Raw genomic sequence first — 22,818 nt, 5'->3', positions numbered from 1 at the left:
AGTTGGACTTACAGACTCTGATGGGTCGGCACTTCCTTCTTATTACCGCTTTAAATTACTCACGGCCAGACAACACCCATTTGCTCTTCAGCCAAGATCTCTTTGGTTTAAGAATCTTCTTTCTCTCCTGCCTAATAGCTACAGACAATAATTTTCCCCTCTCCGTCCCTTCATTTTGCTGAGCAAAGGCAGCTTTTCAATCTGCTCTCAGGTACAGCCCAAGCAGCCACCCTGCCCCTGCCCCTGCGCTGAGTTCATCCTTCCTCAGCCCCTCGAATGTTGAAGTCCAAACCGTGAGATGGGCTTAGGGAGTTTTTTCCAGCACTGTGTAGGGATGAGATAGGAAAACAATAGCAAGAATATAATCAAGCCCTAGGGAAGGGAGGAGAAAGGGGAAAATAAACTGAAAACAGAACATAGGTAAGGCAAGTCTTCCATGGGGCCTCTCGAAAGCAAACAAATGACATGACATCATCCCTCCCTTAATGTACCTTCCCCCCCCCCAAAAGCTCATGTGAGTCCCACAAATGATTTTCAGATGACACACGAGCAGCTGAGCATGCAGAGGGGGCATTTCGGCTCCATCCTCCCTGAAACCCTCCTTCTGCTCCTCCCTCGGAGCACCTGCAGGACTCGCCTGCTCCCCCAAGCCAGCCTTACGGGAAATATTTCCCAGGCTGCTCTCGGCGGCTGCGGGTTTGCATTTTAACAATTAAACCTCGTTGTTGGGAGCGCACGAGCAGCTTGGAGCAGGCAGAGCTTTTCCTGTATATTACCCGTCTTTTGCTGATATTTTTCTGCCTGATTAGTAATCGCTCCTGACAAATCCTTTCGACAGCTCTGAGCACCAGACGTAGTGTTACAGGGATGCTTCGTGCAAAGCCTGGCTGAATGCAAATGCTAGGCTAACGCAAGGATGCCTGGCAGCATCTGAGCACTTTCTTCACTGGACACCAGAGGGAGGAGGAGGAAAGGACAACTGTCAGCGAAGCTGAAGAAGAACAGCTTCAGGAGCCCTGAATCAGGCACAGGGGCCAAATGCATTTCTGTAATCGGACCACAAGAAACAGCAGCACGTTGTCTGGGGATGGTACTTCTGACAAAAGACTTCGCAGAGCTAACACAAGACAAAATTTCTGGAGAGAGGACCCAAGTGCAGCAGCACTGGGTGTTGAGTATGTTTTAGCCACCTCCATCTCGACCTTTTAACAAACCTGACTGGTTTTGATGGTGGGCTACTACCACTGTGTGTATTCTGCTTGGCTTGCGTGCCACAGCCTCCGTGCCTTTCAGTCCAGCTTTCTTCTGGGTGGGGGGAGAAAACCACATTTCAATGACTAACTGGATCCAGGGCCACCACAGTTTCAGAGTCCTGTATCATGAGAGCATGAAATTTGGAGCTGCAAGTGCTCTGCACTGAGAGAGAAATGTCAGGACCTGGAGGGAGGGAGGGAGGGAGGGAGCTCAAGGAGATTGATATGGCACCTATGTGGGAAGGGGACAGCAAATGTTCAACATGTGTTTAGTACCTCAATTCAATAAAAAATATATGAGATTCAGCAAGATTACCAGGGAACTATTTACTATCCTATTAAAACTCTGCTTTTATTTCCTCATCAAATCTTTTCATTATGCCTTCAAGGCACAAGGAGAATTATTAAATGTCAGCCACAATTCAAATAATTAATGTATGGTGGTACCAGATATATATGTGCTCTCAAGGAGGATTAATAATAGCTGCTATCTTTCTTCCAACCATATTTTTTCCAAAATACATATATTAATCATGAGACTGTGGTCCATTTTTTAAACCTATCTAGTATTGAAAGTCTCTAAGGAACTCACACCTCGAAAATTGCAGAACTCTTTAATATATTCTGTTCTGTACTTTTTAATTTACTACCAAAATACAAAAATACAGTAGGCAGTTGCAAAGGAAGGAGTATAAGAAAGGCACTGCTTTCTCCGGGATTGCTATTAATTGCAGAATCGGTGCCCTCCAATCCTTGAAAGGACTTCAAAAACAAACCAGAGTTGCAAATTCAGAAAGCAGCGTGCCTCCATTAAATGGACTGGCCTTGGTTGCCAACTGACTACAATCAAAACACTTTGGGAGGGTTTCAGAGAAGTGCTTTCATATCCAACATTCCTCCCAGGGCTGCCTGGGGCTGCATTCAGCACCTGCCCCCCAGCTTACCTCTGTCCCCGCAGCGTGCCTGTCCCTGCAGGGTGCTGAGCGCCCACGTGCTTGTTGTCTGTGCAAAGCACCACGCAGGACTGGGAGCGCCTTGGGGCCAGGGCTTTGCCCCTGTCAGAGCCGCAGGACCAGCCTCAGGGTGATCCCTCCTCGCAGCAGGGAGCAGAGACACGGGGGAGAGCCGACCCCTCTGCTCTCAGCTTCATACTCTTCAGCTGATCTGAACATCCCCTGCAAGCTCCCCACTCTCTCTCCCTGTAACTTTAACCTGCAGATGAGAGCGTGCTACGTGAGGTGGGGTGTGCCGCTTTACCCTTACTCTGTGGGTGGCAGAGGGCTCCTGCAGACGGCCGGGTCCCACTAGCAGGTTACCCTGCATGCCCACGCCCGGACTGCAGACATACTGCCTGCAGGGCATTTTTTGTACCTGCTGGTGCCCTCTCAGCAACGCAACCGAAAACAAGCTCAGCTCCCAGTTGCCAACAAATGAATATGGCAAGAAGAAACATTTCAGTTGCTCACAACATGGAGAAGTTTAACTCCTCTGCCTCCAACCCCAACTGCGCCGCAGTGAAAAGTCCTTTCTATACTGAAAAGTCCATGGGTATCTGTCTTTGGACACTGCAAATCACAGAACATATTACAAGCTTCTTTCATTCCTTAAAACAGCTCAAGAAATGTCCTTATTCTTTAAATGAATAAAGTTTTATGAGCAGATTGAGGTTTGTAATGTAAGTAAAGTTGTAGCCATACCACCCTCTTGCCCCCTACCAGAAGCCGTGTGTAGTGCAAGTGTGCACAGAAACTAATGCACATTCCCCTCAGAGCAGCACCAAAACCCCAATAATTTTAACCATCTATGTGACTTAACAACTGCCAACGTGCGGCAGTTCCTGCGCCTCAGGCCACAAACCATTTCAGCAGAGAAGTTTACAAGAGCAGGTCTTTTGTGACACGCAAGGTTTTTTGTTTCATTTCAAGAAGAAAGATTTGCAAGCGGTTTCGAAAACGTACCTCCTCGCTGCACCAGCAACGTGACTTCGCTTCCCTTGGGACATTCAATCAGCATATCCACCACCTGGTTGTGCGTGAGGCTCTGCACATTCTTCTTGTTCACTTCGACTATGAGATCGCCCTCCTTCAGGCCTCGGCACCGCGGGCTGTCCACGATTTGTTTCACTCTTTGGCCGCCCCCGCCGGGACTGTCTGCTATAGTAAAGCCAAAGCCCATGGGCCCTTTCACTATATGCACAGTTATCAGTTCAGGCTGCGTTGCTATCGAGGACGCCAAAGAGACCGTGTCATTGGGGTAGCCGTGGGGTCCGTTGGAGGAGACCTCAGCCGGGCTGCTGGGTCTCGCTTCCTTTGTGCCGTTTACTTTCCCTGTTTTACTGCTGTGGCTGGCCGGGGAGTCATAATTTTCCTGCCCGTTCACAATGATTGGCTCTTTGTCCAAAATCGCCACGGACGTCACCAGGCTCGTGTTGGGGTCATCGGGATCGAAGGGCAGGGGGTAGCCTCGGCACAGTTCCAGGTCCACGCTGGCACCGATGGGGATGGACTGGAAGATTTTCACGACTTGAGCATGAGTGTGCCCCAGCACACAGGTGTCGTTCACGCTGACTATGACGTCCCCTGCAGAGGACACAGACAGACAGACCAATGCATACAGCTGCTTCACGTTTGTGCAGGAACGTGGGAAGTGGAGCCTGTGAGCTCTGGTCCGCAGCACCCACAGGTACCACTCACAGGTGAAGAGCAGCACCCATACACTTTGCAAGGAAAAGGAGCAGTCACATTTGGGCAAGCAAGAATTATCTGCACATAAAGGATTCACGGCATAAAGCCCTCATGTACAGAAATGTTTTTGAAAGCGAAAACGGAATTTGGCTCATGCAAAAATTAATAAATTCAAGCGACAATATATAGCCCATTTAGCAGTTATTGTGAAGCCCCAGCTCTCACTGTTACACCCTGTGCTACGCTGACATATGATAGAAGCAAAACTGAGAGCGTATGAGAGCTGTAACAGAAGGCTCAAATACCAACTGCTCAAAAACAGCGCCACGTAGCATGTCTCAAGCATACTTTAGCCTGAAATCTAGGTATGATTCACTTCTTTAAGGCTGTGGCTGCAAGACAAGGATCTTTAGCATGCGATGTGCAGGTGGGCACTCCTCTGCCCATATCCTGCGAGAAGCTGGGAGAAGGGGTGCATGCCATGGCAGATAAATACAACGTGCAGTGATGCAACCCTACAAAAACACCGAAGATTTAGAGTATATCCCCCAATGTATCCCACTTCCTTGCTTGCTAATTGGAAAGCCGAATGCCTTTCCCCCAAAACAAGGTGAGGACTAAAGGTCGTTAAGAATTGCACATAAAAACATCTGTAAAAACATAAATCAAAGTGGTGGTGGAGATTTTGATTTAAAGTACCTGTTTCCATTTTGCCATCCAGGGCTGCGGGGCCGTCGAGCACCAAACTTTTGATCTGCAGAAATTCATCTGGCTCATCTCCTCCAACAACAGTGAAGCCAAACCCCCTGCTGCTTTTCCTTAGCTTAGTGTGGATGAACTTCCCTTTCAACTCCGAAGGGTTTCTCGTAAAAAAAGGTTTCCCTGCGTAGGAAGTTTGGAAAATCTATGAACAGGCAAGCAAGAGCATTTGATCTGTTTTTCCTCTATCCCTCCCCGTTCTAACAAGTGCACAGACACAGCGGTGAGCCAGGCTGGGACCGAGCTTGGCTCTGCTGTCCTGGCACCTCGATGCATTCCACCTGTTTCCCTGGGACCAATCATGCAGTAAAAGGAATGAGCAAAAACCTCCTATTAGCAGCTGCTTTGTTAGCTGTGCTTGTGCATACCAAAGCCCCGAGGCTACACAGGGGGAAATATGTTTTTTTTGGGGGGAATGGAACATATTAAAGCTGGCAGTGCTGGCTTAGATACGTGTCTTATCTCTGTCCTGAGGTGGTTACATCCGTCCCAGTAAGGATGGGATGGGGGCAGCACATCTGCCCCCTACAAAGTCTGTAGTGAGAATTTCTGCAGAAATGAGTACCGTTATGTTTTCCTCCCCCTGGCCTTCTCCTAACCCACCCAGCAAAAAGCAGCTTCCGAGCAGCGGCAAGACACTGCTCAACCCTCCAGCACCATCCCCTGCCCACCCCACCACCGCTACCGCCCTACGACCTCTGCTGAAAGGGCAGGGAGGTGCTGCTGTTGTTCTTCAGACCCTGCTCGATGTCTGACTCTCTTCTTTCTGCTCCTTGCCTGTTGCGGATGAAGCGCTGCCGTTGTGAGGTACGGATCAAAGAGCACCCCGGGACAGGGGTGGCTGTGCCGGAGGCTGCTAAAGCTCTCCGGGATCACGGTTAAGAGAGAACAAGGCGCTCCAAAACCAAGCGCGCATCCTCGCAGAGCATGTTGCACAGCCTTGGAGACGGAGTCAGAGCTGCTGTACTTCACAGTGCCAACACTAAACACCTTTGCACTTTTAATTGTTTTTAATGCTTAGAGGGGAAACGACTGTGCCACTAAGCCCTCTGGTGACAGCTCCGGGAGCAGCAGCGTGCGGTGCAGCCAGGAGAGCTGGCACACGCTCAAAAAACCTCGGCGGCATCGCCGTGGGGCTCTGCTCAGAAAGCAGACCTTGAGGGAGGCCTGTAAGCCTTTGACTGGGGGAAAAAAAAAATAAAAACGTACATTTGAAGATTATTCATGAGGGGGAAGTGCGAGGATTCGCACTCTTCTGCCTTTGAAGGGTAGCGCGGAAATCCCGCACACCGTGGGCAGGACCCAAGGTGCAGAAATGTGCCTTGATTGCTGAGTGCAGCCCGGCCTCGCCGGTAAAAACACAGCTGAGAGGCAGCACGTAGCAGGGCTTGGTCCTCTGCTAATTTCTGGTTCAAAAGCTGAACAGAACAGGCAGAGCTTGCCAGCTTCTGCCTACAAACACAGCGCGAACTCGCCCTGTAGTAACAGCGGGTGGTAGCACCACAGGCTATGTCCCACCTACAGCATTTGGGAGGGGCTCACGTTTTAAATGAGTGTATCCACAAAATCCCAGCTGGAAGAGCAGTGCCAGAGGCACAGGGAGGGCTCCTTGTGCCCACATCCCCACCTGCAGTGCCACCGGTGGGAGATGGAAACCCCTGGGCATAGGGCAGGAGGAGAGGGGAGCTGGAAATAGCTGCTGCGAAAGGGGGAGCGAGAGAAGGAGCAGCACTGAGAAAGAAAGAGGAAGGAATGGAAGAGAGAGAGTCATCAGTGGGTATCAGGGCACATCACTCAGAGTGGTGCTGAGACACGCTAACACTTTCTTGGAGTGTTGCTGTAAGATTTTGGTGGATGGCAGTCAGGAGCGGGTAGAGAGCTGAGTGAGGCTCCAAATGGGTCCTTTGCATTGCCATGCATGGGTGCTTGGGCAGCCCTGCTCCTTCCTGACAATGTGAAAGGCAGATGTGGCATTCGGAGATGGCTCCTTGGAGAGGACTAGCTGTTTGAGGGCACTCTGATGAGATAACAAACACCAGATGCCCGGTGGGCAGGGCACTGCCCCCAGACCTCCTGCATTTTTCCTTGCTGCCAGTCTGGACTATCCTAACACACTCTGATAACCCTTGTGAATGTGCTGGGGGGGTTTGGATACTGTCAAATCGGGCACAGCTTTTTCAGAAGGTCAGATATGCTGCCACCTGTAGCAGAGAGCACGCCCTGGCTCTTCATGGCAGAAAAGGCAACCCAGGATCTCACTTGTGAGAATTGCCTTTGGAGACCGTGGCTGACCTGCAGAGCTAGAGAGTTATTTCCCAGCTCCTGGGGCCTGTTCCCCCAGCTCTGCCAGGATGACATGCTCCTGTGTCCCTTCTCTCACCTTCCTCATCCTCTGGTTCCTGCACACCAGGGCAATGCTGCGCACATGCGATGCAATTTAGACGTTGCTAAAGATGCAGCTTACTTACAGCCACTTGTAACCAGAGAGCACTTGTACTGCAGCAGGTACAAGTGAAACTCTGCCCTTGCTGCCAACCTGATCCAACAACATTTCCACTCATGCTGCTAATCCAGGAATGATTCCTGTCCTGTCTGGCAAGGTTTTTAAGACAAGCCACTGGTCTGTGAGGAGCTGGCCATACACAGACCACCGACACTAATAAAAAGGGCTGTAATACCCTATAGTGCTTGTACACATTTAATTCAACTTCCAAGTAGGTCCACGGTGTTCGGACCTAATATCACTCCCTCCTCATCACTCCCTCCCAGCTCCTACCCCTTCCACATTAAAGGCATTCAAACTTAAATTTTCACATGGATGTCTGTGTCTTTGACATATTAAAATACGGTAAGATTTTGTGTTGATTTGGGGAGGGAAGGTTGCCCTGTATAAACAGGAAAAAAAAATGTTTGCTCTTGATCTTACTGTAAGAGCCACGCTGTAAACTCAGCAGTGTTTAGAAGATATAAAAGTCTAATCCTTGCTTACCCATACAGCTCTGTAGAAAAAGTTCTCCTCCCATTTGCACTTGCATCCACCAGCAGCAGTTGCTGTTAAAACCCACCGAAGTAACTCACGCTTTCATGCCTTTTTAAAGACTTGGAACACTACATGGGAGAACAGTCGCAATCCTTTTTTCGTGCAGGTAATCTCATTTGCCTCTCACATTTGGCAACGGATATCGTCTTGAAACAACTAGTTTCAAAGTCTAGGGTAATTCAGATGAGCAGGCACATGCCCTGGTGTATGACACTAGTCATGGAGATACTCCCTTTACTGTGGCTGAGGGAATTTAATTTGTGTGAAAAAAACTCGTTGCACTTTTACAACTGGTTTCACAAGGTTGTTACCTTGCACTGGTGCTTCCCGAACTGCATCTTGGTTGTTTGAAACATGGTTTGGAGCAGCGGGTGGTGGGAGAGATGGACACTCCTCTGTCCATTCTGGAGAGGGCAGAGACGGAAATATTACTTGTTTCACAACAGCACTACGAGTTCGTGCATGTACACACACTGGGAGTGTAAGGTTTGAGCACAGGAAACATGAGAAGCATGGCAAGAGTGGAAAGAGTCACGGAGAGAAGAAATAAAATGAATGGGATGTTCAAAAACCTGTTCTGGAGGACTCCCTGTGTCCAGGTCAACTGCTGGGACACGCTACCTCACGCTCATACTTGGGACTTCATTTGCACCTAGGTGGTCTCAGTATTTATATTAAATCTGTTCCTCACAGCCCACATCTGTTCACCCTGACTGTTAAGTAGAAGAGATGATGTTGTGGCAGGAGGAATGCTGAGGAATGCCCCCCTTGGACAGTAGCTGTTGTTGAATGAGGGATGGGAAAGCTATGAAAATACCAAAATAAACCCACGGGCATCTCACTGCATTTGAGCTGCTTTAGAAAAAAAAAAAAAAAAAAAAAAAAGGAAAAAAACATTCTGAAATCATGAAATTACTTTAGATACTAGAGCTTGACAACATCCAAAATCCTTGGGTGAAGAACTCCCCCATGTAGAAAGGTTTCTCTACTGTACATGTAAAATGCCTGCTCCTCATCCCCTTCAGTATACTACACGTCCCAGTGTAGATTGGAACAACACCAGCTATAGTGAGCTACTTGATACAGCAGATTAAAGAGGAAAATGCGTGCTTTCATTATTTCTCGGAAGCCTAGAAACTTCCCAGAAAAAAAGGCCATTAAAAAAAACCTCTCCCCATTACAGGGCTGAAAGCTAGGACATTTAAGTGGTTAGATGGTTTAGATTTTCTTCCTCTTATGTGAAGGGCATATGCAACTTTTCTATGCACGTCATTTTGCCTTTAAACACTCTAAGGCCACAAAATGAAGGACAAAAACATTGGCACGGTGCTGCCAAAGTGACGGAAGGCACATTCCCCCAAGAAAACCCCAACCACCAAGCCCTTGGTGGTGCCAACCTTCGGGTGGCTGTTGCTGTTGCTCAAGCTGTTTCTTCCTCTTCGCTTCAAGAACTGGGTTTTCATATTGTGTCTTCCGGTTGATGTGGCTGGGGAAGAAAGAGAGCAAAGAATTAGGAAATCCTTTATGTGACAAGCGGGAATGTTGGTCAGGTATTAAAGCAAAACTCCAAATGATATGAACAGCAGCCTATGTGAAGCAATGCTCACCTAGTCGTGCCAAAAAACATACTTAAGAAAACAAGCTGATTCCAGTCTTGATACGATGCACTGGCTAATTCCTTCAAATACATTAAAATAATGATCTATTCTGTAAAATAGTGAGATTAAAGCATGAAAGGTGCCCTTGCCTGATTGTATTTTAAAAGACAGGCCCATATCATCCCCGCTTCAATCTGATTCCCGGAGGTGCAGTCATTCCCTGGCTCACTGAAGTTAAAAAAAGAAAAAACAAACACAAACCCAATACCTGCTAACATCTGCCAGCTATCTGATCAATGCACACTATTAATAGAGTGTCTTAAAAATATCTGCTTGGATGCAGGCTGTGGGCTGAAAAGCTGCGCTCTGAACGGATCAAAATATTCAGCACTGGCCACCAGCAAACGCTCCCTGCTGAAACCAGCATTTGGTGAAACATCAGCTGCTCTCCTTCAAGGGCCATTAGGGTGCTTTTGACCCTTACAAAGTGTTCAGAGCTAACACTTCTTACCAATTTCAAGAAGAAAAAAAACGAAACAACACAAAAGTTTCTCCATCACTACAAACGCTTCCTACTGCCAGGGGACTGGGAGTGTTAATTGTATTTGCTTAATGCACGCATCTTTGTGTCCAAGGCAAAGTTTACCTTTAAGGACTTTTTTATTTTATAGTCTCTTATCCCACATGTCTTTATTAAAAAGCAAACACATTTTCAAGTAATTGTGATACAAGCATTGTAGAGCGCTGTTCAGAATTTTTCTGCTAAAGATCAATATTTAACCAAACAAAGAAGCAGGTAAAACCTAGTTCCTGAGTTTTGTAAAAGCCTTCCAATTTCAAGATAGCTTCAGAAACTTAAGAATAATTATAAGGATTTCAAAAAGTGCTACAATTTGAACTTTTTCATCATAAAGTTGTTTCTCAAAAAACTACTAAGTAATAATAGAGGACTGCCTGAATTGGAAGGGACAGAGACAAATGCTCGAATTACGAGCATCTTGCTAGCTTATAGATAGCAAGTAAAATAAACTTACGTCTCATTGCTGTTACTTTTCTATTTAATTACAGCAGTAAGGAGTGCCACAGAACTACCAGGCAAGTATATATAAAGTGACAGGAAAAAAGGCTGGAAAGACCTTTTGGCATGGGATTTAATAGCCGAAAAATATTCTCGATGTCTTTGGTAAATAAATGTCAAGCCTTAATTACACAGTTTGCTAACCCTGTTTCCCTAGGCACAGATGGTAGGGTCAGAACTGAGCCAAAGCAGACAGAAATTGTATTCCATGTCTATTCTGAGGGCTATCGTAAGCCACCCTAGTAGACAGGAGCATACACATAATTAAAAATTCATGTTATGGGGTCAATGATGAAACAAAACTCAGCTCTCCAGTTTCCCAAGGGAGCGGTCTGTCACCTAGATGGAGAAGAAGCTGTTCTAATTCTGGAGGGCGTCTCCCTGACCCCATGACTCTAGTCACAGCAACACAGCCCGGTGCAAGAACCTCTGCCGTGGCGGGGCGGCCACGCAGGCTCCTCCATTCCTCCTCGGGAGCCACCTGAGGGGAACAGGCAGCCTGCTTTGCGTGCTGGTATTGTGAGCAGAGTGCTGGATGAAAGGGATCGAGCTCGGCTGATTGCACGCTTGTTAGTGCTCTATGGATGAAGGCATTTTGGGAGGTGCTGGGGCTCCTGCACGCCCTGCCCCTGGGGTGCTCCTGCCTCCCCTGAGCAGGGTGCTGAGCAGAGCCCACCCGAGGATGGGGAATGCAAGGCAGAGGAAAGCCTTTCTTCACCCACCAGCCACCCCAGACCCGGAGAGCAGCACTTACTCTACATAGTAGACACCATATACGGGATCCTCAATTTTCTCCCAACCAGCAGGCAACTCTGGAAATAGAAAAAGCATTACTGAAGCCTCCATTGCAGGATCTTTTTCTGGCAGGTACCTGCTCTTGCTCAGCATACACTCAGCAGCAGCAGCAGCTCAGATATTGCTACAGACGCTTTCCAGAACGATCACAGCATTCTTTAAAGGCTGGCGTAGCGCTGCACTGACATCTCAACCTGCCCCATCGGTGCCGTGTTAGCGTGGGAAGATGCCCCAGCCAGTCAATTTTAGATTTGTTTTTTGCATCAAATGAACAAATGATCAATAAATTTCCTTTCTGGGAGTGCCTCAAGTACCCTCCTGGCTTGACCATCACAGGCAGAGTGGTCCTGGGTGGAGGCACTGCAGCAGAAATGGATGGACACAGGCTACAGGCCAGATTTACGTTAACACCAGCACATGAAGATGGGTAAGATTACAGCAGGCAATTGTAGCAGGCTAACAGAAAGAGCACTTTTATCTCCTATACCAGGGCAGGGCCATTTATGCTCAGCACTGCTGATAAAATTATATTTTTGACACACTTCCCAGGGATTTACATTGCATCGCTCAGCCCCAAGTCCGACGTAAACGTGCATCTTGGAACGGGACAAAGGGAATTTAACGTAAACACCCGGCATATGGAAACCACCCAAGTGGGGCTGGCACACACAGATGTATTTCACTGCATAGTACTTAATGTAAAAACCCATTGCCATAATCACATGTAACAGAGATTTCCTTTTTTAATTAGCATAATTAACAAAAAACAGTTCTGAAGATGAAATTAACATTTGGAAATGTATCCACTTTTGTTCTTGTTGATTTTCTAGACTGCATGTAGTACTTTAGTTATAATTAGGGAATGTAATAAAATCACTTCAGCATCCAACTGAGGGTTATTAAAGCTATATGTATTACTTAAGGGCCTGATCCTTGTCCCACTTATTTGAACACAATGTTCCCATTGGCTATGGGTACTGAAATAATCATCAGATAGAGTGGTACGTTTATGCAATATTGTAATTCAACTCAAAAGAAAGCTCCACCATGCTATGGACTGTGCAAGTGTGGTCCCTGCCCCACAGCCTCTGCACATTCATTCTTTTAAAAAAGCCATTGCCAGATAACAGAAGTTCACATATCTGACACAAAATAATTCCTCAAAATTTATCACTAAGCTGACGAGACCAACAGTAAATAATCAGTGCTTGTTTATTATCAAATGCAAAGATTTATTTTCATTAATGGTATCAATTTCTCAGCCAATACAATCAACAATGGCCCATTAATTAGAATAAATGTAATTATCTAATTCTGCCTTAACAGACTCTAGTTCTGTTGCCATAAGGATAGAAACATCTCCAGACTGGAGACGAACAGGATCTATACAAACACACATGGACTAATTACTCAAAGTTTATGTTTGTGTTCGGAATTGGCTGAAGATCAGATGAAATTGATTTCAGGGTTTTTGCTCCACATGTCCCTTATTTGCAGATATAAGGTAGGTTTTTCATTCTTATCATTATTTCATCCTTACTGGGTTTAACATCTTTGGATTCCTTGAGACATAAGCAATTAAATGCAAGCCAGTGCTAAGTTTTGGGCATAAGAGTGCTACACAAGTTTATCAGAAGACTGATCTGAAATGAATGCTTCAGAAACTGGTATTTCTCCATGCCGTGCAAGGAAGAAGACTGCATGAGAGTAAAAGTTAGAAAGCAAAAGGCCGATCTTGAAAGTCTTTTTGCAAAGACAACGCTCTGGTTTGCAAAGGAGTCCCGTATGGTGAAAGCATGCCAGGGCTGGCTTAAAGAGTTTCCGTGCAGCTAAATTAAGACCTAGCAAGCAATCAGGAAAATTGCAAGTTGTGGCAGCCATTTTATTCTTAATTTGCACTGCGGTGAAAGTAGTATGGTAACAACCAAGCCGGGGGTGGGGTAGGGTGGGGGGAATTAATGGGGGAAGGGAGATGTAATGTACAAATGCCTTGAAACGAGTTTTCCACAATTTTGCTTGCTTAGTAGTTTTTGTTGATTTTGGACTATTAAGTGCTTTTGATTTTTACAGTTCAAACAAAAATGCTTTGCTTTGCTTCTGTTCAGAACTGGTTTTGGTATTAAATTTTGCTTTTCCTTTTCTTTTAAAGAACTTTCATGGAAAGTCAGAAAATCAGCACTTTCCTTAACCCCAAAACTGGTATTGTGCCCAAGTCATTTCAGGCTCCTGGACAGTTTTCTATCTCTGCAGCTTCCCATTTGAGGAATGTGTGTCTAGGTTTCTAGAAGGAGCAATACAAAAAAAATGGCAATTTTTAACACATTACTTGCTGATTATATAAATGCACTTTTGGACTTCTAAAAGCCTATGAAAATTTCTCTAATGCCAATAATCTCCACAGCCATCCAAAACAGTAATTTCTATGCCATGTTGCACAGTCTAGCTTCTAAGCTGCTTTAAATTATTCATCATCTTTCTCCACCTCTCCTGCCAAACTGAAGATGACCCAGCATATCAAAATTTTTCATAAATTTAAGATTTCCAAAAACATTTTGCATCATTAGGAGTCTGAGTGAGCCATACAGCTTTTAATTTGGTACACCCATGCAGCACTCTGAAGACTCAGAGAATTTGTCAGCAGGTAAATTCAATGGACAAATATCCGATCTCACACTTTTAAGCCTGGGGTAAATACATAGACTCTTACTGAGATGCTCTTGTTTAGTATCCTATCCTACAGAGGGGATAGATGGAATCCTACAAAGAAAATCCTCCAACAACCAGGGATTTTAGTCATTCCCACGCATCACATAAAGGAGCTGGAGATGACTTCAGTGTACCCAGCTCGTACTGCTCCCCATGTAGGTGAGTCCAGGAGGATCTGCCCAAGTGCATGACAAATTCTACTCCAAAGGGGAAATTTTTTGTGTAAAGAGAGAGGTGATCACATAAGGAGAGGTGATCTATAACTCCATATTCAGTCCATCTCTTTCAAAAGGTGTAAAAATGTTTCAATTTTTGATTTTCTCATATTTATAAAAAAAACCTGCAGATACACTACAGAGCTAAATATCCAGCAGCACTACGTTAATGCTAAGCACTGATGCACTTAGTGAGTAGGCCATATGTCTTCATGTCCCCTCACTAACTTTGCTGTAACTGAACCATTTGAAAATGTCTTTCTTCACACTGCAATATTTGCTAATCTCAACAGCATATCAATGGGCTGTGACCTCAGTAAAGCTTATCTGCATTAAAACAAAGAGAACATCTCATGATGTTCAAGCAAAACACTGGTGCGTTTAAGTGCCTGCAGAACTGGGGTCAGGCTTATCAATTAATGAGTTTCCCTGCATCTGTTTTTCAGCCTTTCTTCTCATGCATTATTCCAGGTATATTATCTAAAAGAACAGTTCCTGGAGAAGTGTTAAAAGTGAGTCAATAGCTGCTGGCTGCCAATGCCATATCAATCACACCAAAGCGGGAAGCAGAATAACTTGCAAGTCATTACAGAAAGTGGAGGTTAATTCTCTGGTAATACAATCCTCCAGTATGCAGAACTATAAACTGTAAATACAGTCCTCTTTAAAGCAATAATAGTGGAAACAAAATCCTATGCAATCTCTTATGCCTTTCAGCTTTCAAAGTGCACTAGAGCATAGCTGAACAGAAATAACAACTACCCCCACCATCAGGATAACAGAACGAGCACCGCTGAGATTAGATATCAAGACAGCACACTTCACAAAAGGATGCAGCAAATAAAAATGTACCACATCACCGAAAATCATGTTTTTAAAATCACCTACTGAGGCAAAATGTTCTGCTATTTCATTCACAAGCTCAGCAAAAGCAGCCTGTGTAATACTTAAACTTTCTAAATCACACTTTGTTTCTCTTGTCTGGCAAATACATTCATCCTTCAGCTAATTGATTTCAACTTTGGCACACCTGAACCTTTCCCTGAAGCCAGTGATACCAATGAAAAATCCCCTAACTTCTACAGAGTCCAGAAGGAAGCAAATTCAAACAAACTTTGCAAAATTAAGGCCCCCTAGCTTTCCTCAAACTCTGAATCAGTACAAAAACCACTGTAGACCTGAGACTAGGGGAAGACTAATACCTTTATGGGCTAGGGAAGTTTTGTTGCTAAATCAGGCTTGTTGAAATGAAAAACAAAATTGAAAGATGCAAAATGACACAAAGGAGAAAGCAATTAAAGGCTTAAAACTGTGCAGTTGAAGTCAAACATCAAAACAAGAGATGGATGATTTACCTAGTTCACTGTCCAGTTCCTCCGTGTGTACCCCTTCTTCTCCAAGGGAAGAGCAGTAAATGAGACAGAAAAAATTAAAAGAAAATTTCAGATACCAGCACCAAGCAAGAAATTCCCTCCAGCAAACAGCAGAACAAGCACTAGTTTTCCAGATTGAGCCCAAGCTTTCCATTTATCACATTCCAGTGACCAGAATATTGATGGATTTCGTGTATATAATGAAAGAACTGGTTCTTGCGTTAATAGAATATATGTATCAATTGACTATTTTCATGCCACAGTTTGATGTGGCGAGGTAATACATTTGTGTTCTTCTCTCTGTAGTGAAGCTTCTCCCTCAGATCTGCATGGTCCGACCTTCGTAATCTTTTCTGTAGACACAAGGATCTATCAGAAGGGCAGACCTGAATACCAATGAAAAAATCTGAGAGGAAAAACCTTGTATCTAAATAAGAACTAATGTGGCAAGGTTTTCAAGAAGGTACCTAAATTTGTGTGCATACAAGGTCCAATTGACTTCATTTTAACTGCTGGATTGATTTAAGATAGGCACGAAGCAAAGTGCCTCGTTTAACTGGAGTCGCAGGCCCACACCAAAGTCCTGATGCACTGGTGAGGCAAAGACAGGAATTCTCCACTTTTAGAGGCACCTGGGACAAAGATCACAATTTTTCAGACACACAAACCCATCAATATTCACTGTTGCTCCATTTATCATTATCTGCTCCATATTCATAAGTTAACAGTGACACAGATGATTAAAGTATCGCTTAGCCTATAAATAATAATAATGCAGTCAGAAAATGAAGGATGATGACAAACCCAGAACAAAGATGGTAAAAACAATCTTGGACCTAGTACGGTAAGGTATAAGCCACGTAAATGAATGACAGAAGCAAACAGAAGATGTAGTGTCACGGCACTGCTTTTGAAAATTTGGATACCTAAAAACACTTCCACGACCTGCAACAGATTCTACCCAAACAGTTGTTTAGGAACATTAACATGAAATATGATCTGCAATTTCCTTTGATAGCCTAAACAACTGAAAACTACTCGGAACTGGCCAGGGACACACGTCCTGACGAAGAAAGGACACAAGACAACTGCCACCAAACAAGTCTGAAAAAACATCTAACATTTATAAAAGCCACAGACGGGATGGGGTCAAGCCTGAAAACTCACGCACACACACAGAACACAAACAAAATGGAGGCGTCCCACTGACTTCAGTGGAAATACGCCCAACGGCGACCCTTGCCAAAAAATGTCAAACTTCCACGATGCAGTAAAAATAATTTTCTCTCTTTTTAGTGCTTTGAAATATTATTATTCTTATGTGTGAAGCAAGATCGGAGCAGCCAAGCAAAACAGTGCGGTGCATGGCTGCACCTAGGAAGCAACTGTTTTAATTACTGAATGTTAAAAATATTCATTAATGAGCAACTTAGTGAATGAAGTGAAGGGGCACGTGGGAAGATGAAATTAGCTAATTTTAAGGACCTGATAAACAAAAATGCTGCAACTCTGTAAAATTACGAATTAAATACAATAAATTACCCAGCTGCATGTTTCCAATCCCAATTAAATAAATTATCCCAATGCTCGTCTTGTAATTGCTGAGAGGACAAGAGGTTTAAAAGACTTTCCCTTCTGCAAGGGGACGTAAAACCGTTGAGCGGAGTTGCTCAGCCGCCCGCTGCTGGCTCATCCTGCCAGCTGCTCCTCGCCCTGGCTCCGAGCACAGCGCGGGGCATCGCCAGGGCTATCGGCGTAGCGGGAATCTCGCTGGCACAGAAAGCCAGAGCAGAAGCTGTGCTTCAGGGAAAACTGCCCTCCGAAAGAAAAAGGCTTGTGCTGAGACTTTGCAACCTCCTCCTTAAATTGCCAGCAACGCTTAACTGGAAGGAAGAGGGAGCTCCGCCTGCATATGCTCCGATTTAATTTTGTTCCCGTTCTGATTACCCGCTGACATATCCATTTTTAGGCCCAGAGCAAGGCCTTCATTAATCCAGCTCCCTCCGCTCGCTCCTTGACAGCTGACGCCAGCTGCTGAGGATGTGAAGCAGGCGCCGGAGCTCAGCGTGCCCGTGCGCGGTCGGTGCCCGAGCTCTGCACATCCCCGCGGGCTGGGTGCACGCCGCTGCACTGCCCACAAGGGAGCTGGCGACCTGCTTCGTCACGGCAGCGAAGGCCGCGCAGACAACTTCTCCCATCCTGCAAAACCTCACACGTGAAAAAGAGGAGGAGGCTGGAAAACGGCACGTGCAGAAATAGTAAGAGCAGTTGTGGGGGCCAGGTTTGAACCTGCCGGTAAAAAGGTTGAGCTGAATCGGTCCTTTTCCAAAATAAAATCGTAACGCTAGTGAGCTGACTCACACCAGTAGGAGGTTAATCATATCACGAACATTAATTTTACAAGGACAGCAACAACACCGATGAGGTAAACCTTTCAATTTTTACTATCTGTCTACCACGATAGCATTGCGTTAGTTGAAACTATTCACTAGAATATCAACACCTTTTCCGGTCAGTAGACCAAAATTTCCACATAGGTTTTTCCCAAGTGTCTGAATTATTTTTATCATGAGTCCCTTTTTCTTCCAGTGCCTCCTTAAGGACGCAGGGAGAGAACCTCCTTTAGCAGTCCTGCATTTGGCTGCTCTACATTGGACAGTGGCTTGCATTTCCAACATCTCAAGGAATACAAAATTACCTCAGTGCAAACAATCAGTGGCAAAAATCTACAATTTCAAACGGAACTTGTCTTCAACAACCACAACACTAAGTGCGCTGTCAGAATTTAACCTTAAAAGTGAAGCAATTGAGTTATTTTTGCTCAAACAAGGAAATAAAAACACAACTCTTTCAATTCATGTAAAACAGGCAGTTGAAGCGTAACACAATGGAGCACGCAGAGCCTCAGCCGCTTTCCTCCTACACAGCGATCCAAGGAGTGAGCGTTCGAGAGCTCCGAGGCTCGTTCAGCACCAGTGACTATTTCAATGCCTTTGCAAAAACAGAGAGGCCTCTCACTTTGACCACCTCTCGCTGATTTTTACTAAACGATCTGCCATCTCGACAGCTTACACACACAGACAGTGATTTTACAACACAATGAATATTATCTCTATGTACTTATAAACCATCTTATTATTATTTACACATTTCTGAACACAGTACCAAAAAGGGAAAAAGGAAAGGGAGAAAGCCAAAGGATGAAACACATCATTATTTAACTATTTTCAGTCTCTTACCATCATCTTCACATTCTTCTAGAGGCTTTTGCTGTTTGTTCAGGCACCGTGGATCTAGCCAAGATGTTGTTTTTGTATTATGGCTGGAAACCAAAAATGGAAATATGACCTTTGTTAATAAACCAGAGCTGAAGTATCAGTGACAGAAAAGTATATATCCTCCTTATTATTCAATAGACCTGAAGGCATACTTTTGCCTCAGAAAACGCAGCATTACAATCTGATGTTCTGCAAACTAGTCTACCAAAATGCATGAATCTTGGCATTGAAAGGTGAAAAACAAAAAGCTAAAATACAAAAATTAGCATTTCTGACTGGCAGGATGTATGTGAAAGTTGCCAATATTATAATATGAATTTCCAAACTTTAGTCTTGGTGGTTTGTTTCTCAGTTCCAGGAGCTGTCTCATGAGCCATTTGCCTCTCGATGAAAAGACAGAAGAGAAATTTCCCTTCTACAAAAGATGCAGTGACCTTTCTCACTGCAAAAGACCCCTAACATTTGTTTAGACTTGGCCCATGCATTAGTCAAAAGCAAAACTTCCAGTGACAACTTTTAATTACACACACAAAAATGTCAGAGCCTTTGATGGAAGTCGAACAGCTTCCCTTTCAACTCTTCCTTCTCACAAGTCCCTTGGCAGTACTGTGATGCCAGTCCCAGTGGTGAAGGCTGCGTTGCCAAAAAGCCTTAAATACATTTTCTAAAAATTATTTTCTCCCTTCGTTTAATTTGCATGTGGAGACAAGCTTGTAATACAATGCCTCTTCTGCAGCCTGATGTCATCTTAGACGGGACCTGCAAAGACAAACCTCTGGTCCCTGAGGTACCGTTTCTCTGACTTAGCCTGTAACACTGTTTAAGAGCTTTACGTTTCAATACCATAGTAATGCTATTTACTTCTCCTTCAAGGTCTCAGAGAGGTTTACAAACTTAACCTTAGCCTCACACCAGGCTCGTGACATAGGAAATAATGTAAAGAGGGCTGTGATCCCTGAGGAGCTGACAACTGACCAGCAAACTTGTATTTTACTACCAGAACATGGGACTGCCCTGCTCCTAGGATCCAAAAACATAAATAAAAGGTCCTTGTTTTACACATCCTGCTACTCAGCCCTTCCAAGGCAGGAGAGCAAACTCGTTTAATGCTTCTGTACGCTTCAGAGCAATTAATCGCCAACTGGAAAACTGAATGGCAGAAATTGAGCAAGTCAGGCAAATTAGCAGCAATAAAGCAGAGGGGTTCTGACAACTTATAAATAAGGAAGTCTGTAGCCTAGCTGAGAAAAAGAGCTGTGGGAGGAGAGCAATTGAATATTTACATACTTTCTGCAACTTTGCCTCACTAACCCAAGGCTCACAACTGCGTGGTTGGGTGAGGCACCAAGCATTTAGCTAACCACCTCTCAGATCCCACGCTCAGGGGACAGACCTGTGAAGTGCACAGATCTACAGGCAGCGTAACGAGGGGCAGGGATACTTGGGGTAATGAAAATCCCAATTAATGCACCGGAGACACATATCTCAGGGGCCGAATCACTTCAGCTCCAAGCCAGCAGGATCTGTTATCCGACACACAGCTCTGCCCCCCCCGGACCTGTGCTGGTTCTGTGCAAGCAGCTCAGATGTTCCCGTACTGCTCCCTTCAGCACCCCGACTTGATAAACTCAACGCGCTGTAGATGATGGTACAGGCATCTGAGCCAGCTTGGGTCCACACAGCTCATTAGCTTGCTCTCTTAATTTGATACAAATCAAAGTAAATTGTTTCTAGGCTCAGGCTGTCCTTAGAATTAATAGAACTGCAGCCACTCAGCGCTGCATCCCCACTAACACTTCCCTGCACAAAATCACCCCCTGTGCTATGCATCCTCAAAATGGTCAATCTGCACCGCAGGGTGGGAAGCAGTTGGTGTGCTACCAGATTCACATCAGACAGCGAGACGGGTACGCAGGCTATGCTTTTCCATCACGCACACGATTCTCCTGCAAAAGGTCTAACAAATTAGTTGAGGTGCTTCAGTCCTGCACCGCTATCAGGTAACGTGCATGGAGAATACAGTGGGGATGGATTTTAGTTTGGGGGAAACTGGTGGCAGCAACAACACCCCTTCTTCCTGAAGCACTGGTAAGGAAGGGTGGCAGGACCCATGCAGGGACACAGAAGGGAGCAACCGACTGCCTCGGCAGCATTTGGCACTCAGCATCTGCCCTCCTCCAGGGGGAAGAATGGCAGGCTGGCTGGGCGATTACTCAGGCTGTGTTATGTACATTAAAGCCAGAAAGTACGTCAAAGAACGAGGCACCCTGAGGACATAATGAGGGGCAGAACACCGCGTTCGGGATAATGAACACATTTCGGTTTCATCTGAAATGCAGCAGACGAGGATTTGCATTGTGCCTCCTAGACTTTGGCGCGCGGTAGGGCTTGGTGGAGCCTCTCAGGTAACCGAGAGCACCCTGGCCCTTTTTGCAGCAGCCCTCTCCCAGCTGGTGAAGAGCTCAAAATTCCCCCAGCTTCTCCAATATTCTGGCACTCTTCTCTAATGAGTTCTGCTGCCGCTGCGGCCTAAAGAAAACCTGCTCTGATGGACCTCTCCTCGGCTCCCTGCAGAAGTCCTCTCTCTCAATGACGGGGGAGGACTGCTCCAAACGGCCCTAATCCAGCGCAGCTCTCACAGACTCACAGAATTATAGAACCACAGAATATCCCGGGTTGGAGGGGACCCATGAGGATCACCTCCTGCGTGCCCAGAGGGATGGAAGCGGAGGGGGTGGTTCTGTGTGAACTGGTCACCGCCTTCTGGTGCACACAGAGGCTCAGTTTCCAGTACCGCGTCTCACAGATCATCAGGGCCCAAATCAATTCCTCACCCCTTCCTCCACCCGCGCAGCTAAGGGCTCAAGTTTCATAAGCTAATTGAATTTTAATGTCTAGCTAAGCTCTGTGCAAGAAATCTCTTCCACTAACAGGTCCCATTTTATAAGTTACTTCTATCTCAATAAATCTAGACAAGTATAATTAGGGACTATTATTTATGGCATGAAAAAAAATCAATATCATCATAAAGCTGCTGACAGCGCAGAGCTTTTAGGCGAAGACTGTAGAGCACCAGGTGCTCCTTGCTTTTCTGAACTCGCTGTGCCTACTTAGCACAGAGCTGAGCCTCCCGCAAACCACTGCAGCATGTTAACATCTTCGGCCCGTTTGCTCTGACAAGAGGACAACACACAAAGCCCATTCCCTGCCTCCGCACGGGACCGGGGGAATTCTCTGCTGCACTGCGCACAGGGGCAGGCTCCAGAAATGAGCTCTCAGCCCTTTCAGTCGGGACCTTTCATTCCACCCGTGAAAACAACTGGCCCGTATTTTCCAAGGGTCTGGTGCTTTTGTAGCTGCCCTCATCAAACAAGCAATTGCCCGTGGCTTTGAACCTGAGAGTCATTTGGATGCTAATCCAATCAGGAAATGCAAAAGCCCTTCACACGCAGTAAAGAACTTTTAGCTTTGCAACATTACCGTGTTCACTAAATATTTAATACATACACACACAATGCATCCACAGAGGTGTACCCAGGGGGAGAGAGATGGAATTAGAATAACAAAAATGTGCTTTACTCTATAAAATAGACTTCTCCGTTCTCGGTGTAGGCCATCTCCCAGTTTTCCGGCAGAGGACCTAGGTTGTCCTCGGCAGAAGGAGGTAGGTATTGAGGGAGGTTCTGAGATGGTTCCGTGGTGGGAACGTTGGTGTGGCTATCAAGCACGGACGGTGGGGCTGTCTCTCTTACGATATGCGTATTATGCTCGTCTTGGTCACCAGACTCTGCTGTGGATTAAAGAATTTTTCATTAAGATTAGTTAGAATTACTTGAACGCATAAATTTTCAACTTTTTTTTTCCTCCTCCTATTTGCTTCTCCGGGTTTATCCTCACAATTTTCCTCTCCTTGCTTTTAATTCACACGACACAGAAACAGATGAGCTGAGGGCAGAGACTCTGCAGGCTTTTTGCAGTCGGGGCTGAGCTTGCTTTGCCCACACACGCTCTGCCAGCCAGAGCCTTGCCAGCGCAAATC

At 45.5% G+C, this 22,818-nt stretch overlaps 1 protein-coding gene across 43 annotated transcripts in view; it reads right to left on the bottom strand.

The window, feature by feature from the left end:
* The window catches only part of MAGI1 (membrane associated guanylate kinase, WW and PDZ domain containing 1), a 324,072-nt gene that overhangs the window by 49,212 nt on the left and 252,042 nt on the right, over window positions 1-22,818 (bottom strand). For 21 of the 43 annotated variants that reach the window (XM_080605680.1, XM_080605687.1, XM_080605677.1 and 18 more), the window contains 8 exons: window positions 22,359-22,569; window positions 18,741-18,823; window positions 15,484-15,522; window positions 11,167-11,224; window positions 9,134-9,222; window positions 8,048-8,140; window positions 4,637-4,819; window positions 3,212-3,832 (listed from right to left, as the gene is read on the bottom strand). In XM_080605680.1, the coding sequence (XP_080461806.1) occupies window positions 3,212-3,832; window positions 4,637-4,819; window positions 8,048-8,140; window positions 9,134-9,222; window positions 11,167-11,224; window positions 15,484-15,522; window positions 18,741-18,823; window positions 22,359-22,569 (1,377 nt within the window). The remainder of the gene's footprint in view (window positions 1-3,211; window positions 3,833-4,636; window positions 4,820-8,047; window positions 8,141-9,133; window positions 9,223-11,166; window positions 11,225-15,483; window positions 15,523-18,740; window positions 18,824-22,358; window positions 22,570-22,818) is intronic. The other 22 variants (XM_080605681.1, XM_080605694.1, XM_080605676.1 and 19 more) reach the window with 8 other exon arrangements.

Source organism: Anser brachyrhynchus (assembly GCF_964034855.1).
Source record: "Anser brachyrhynchus genome assembly, chromosome: 10".
In the NCBI taxonomy this organism is placed as follows: domain Eukaryota; kingdom Metazoa; phylum Chordata; class Aves; order Anseriformes; family Anatidae; genus Anser; species Anser brachyrhynchus.
Note: the sequence above shows the minus strand (reverse complement) of the source record. Positions and strands in the feature narration are given on the sequence as shown.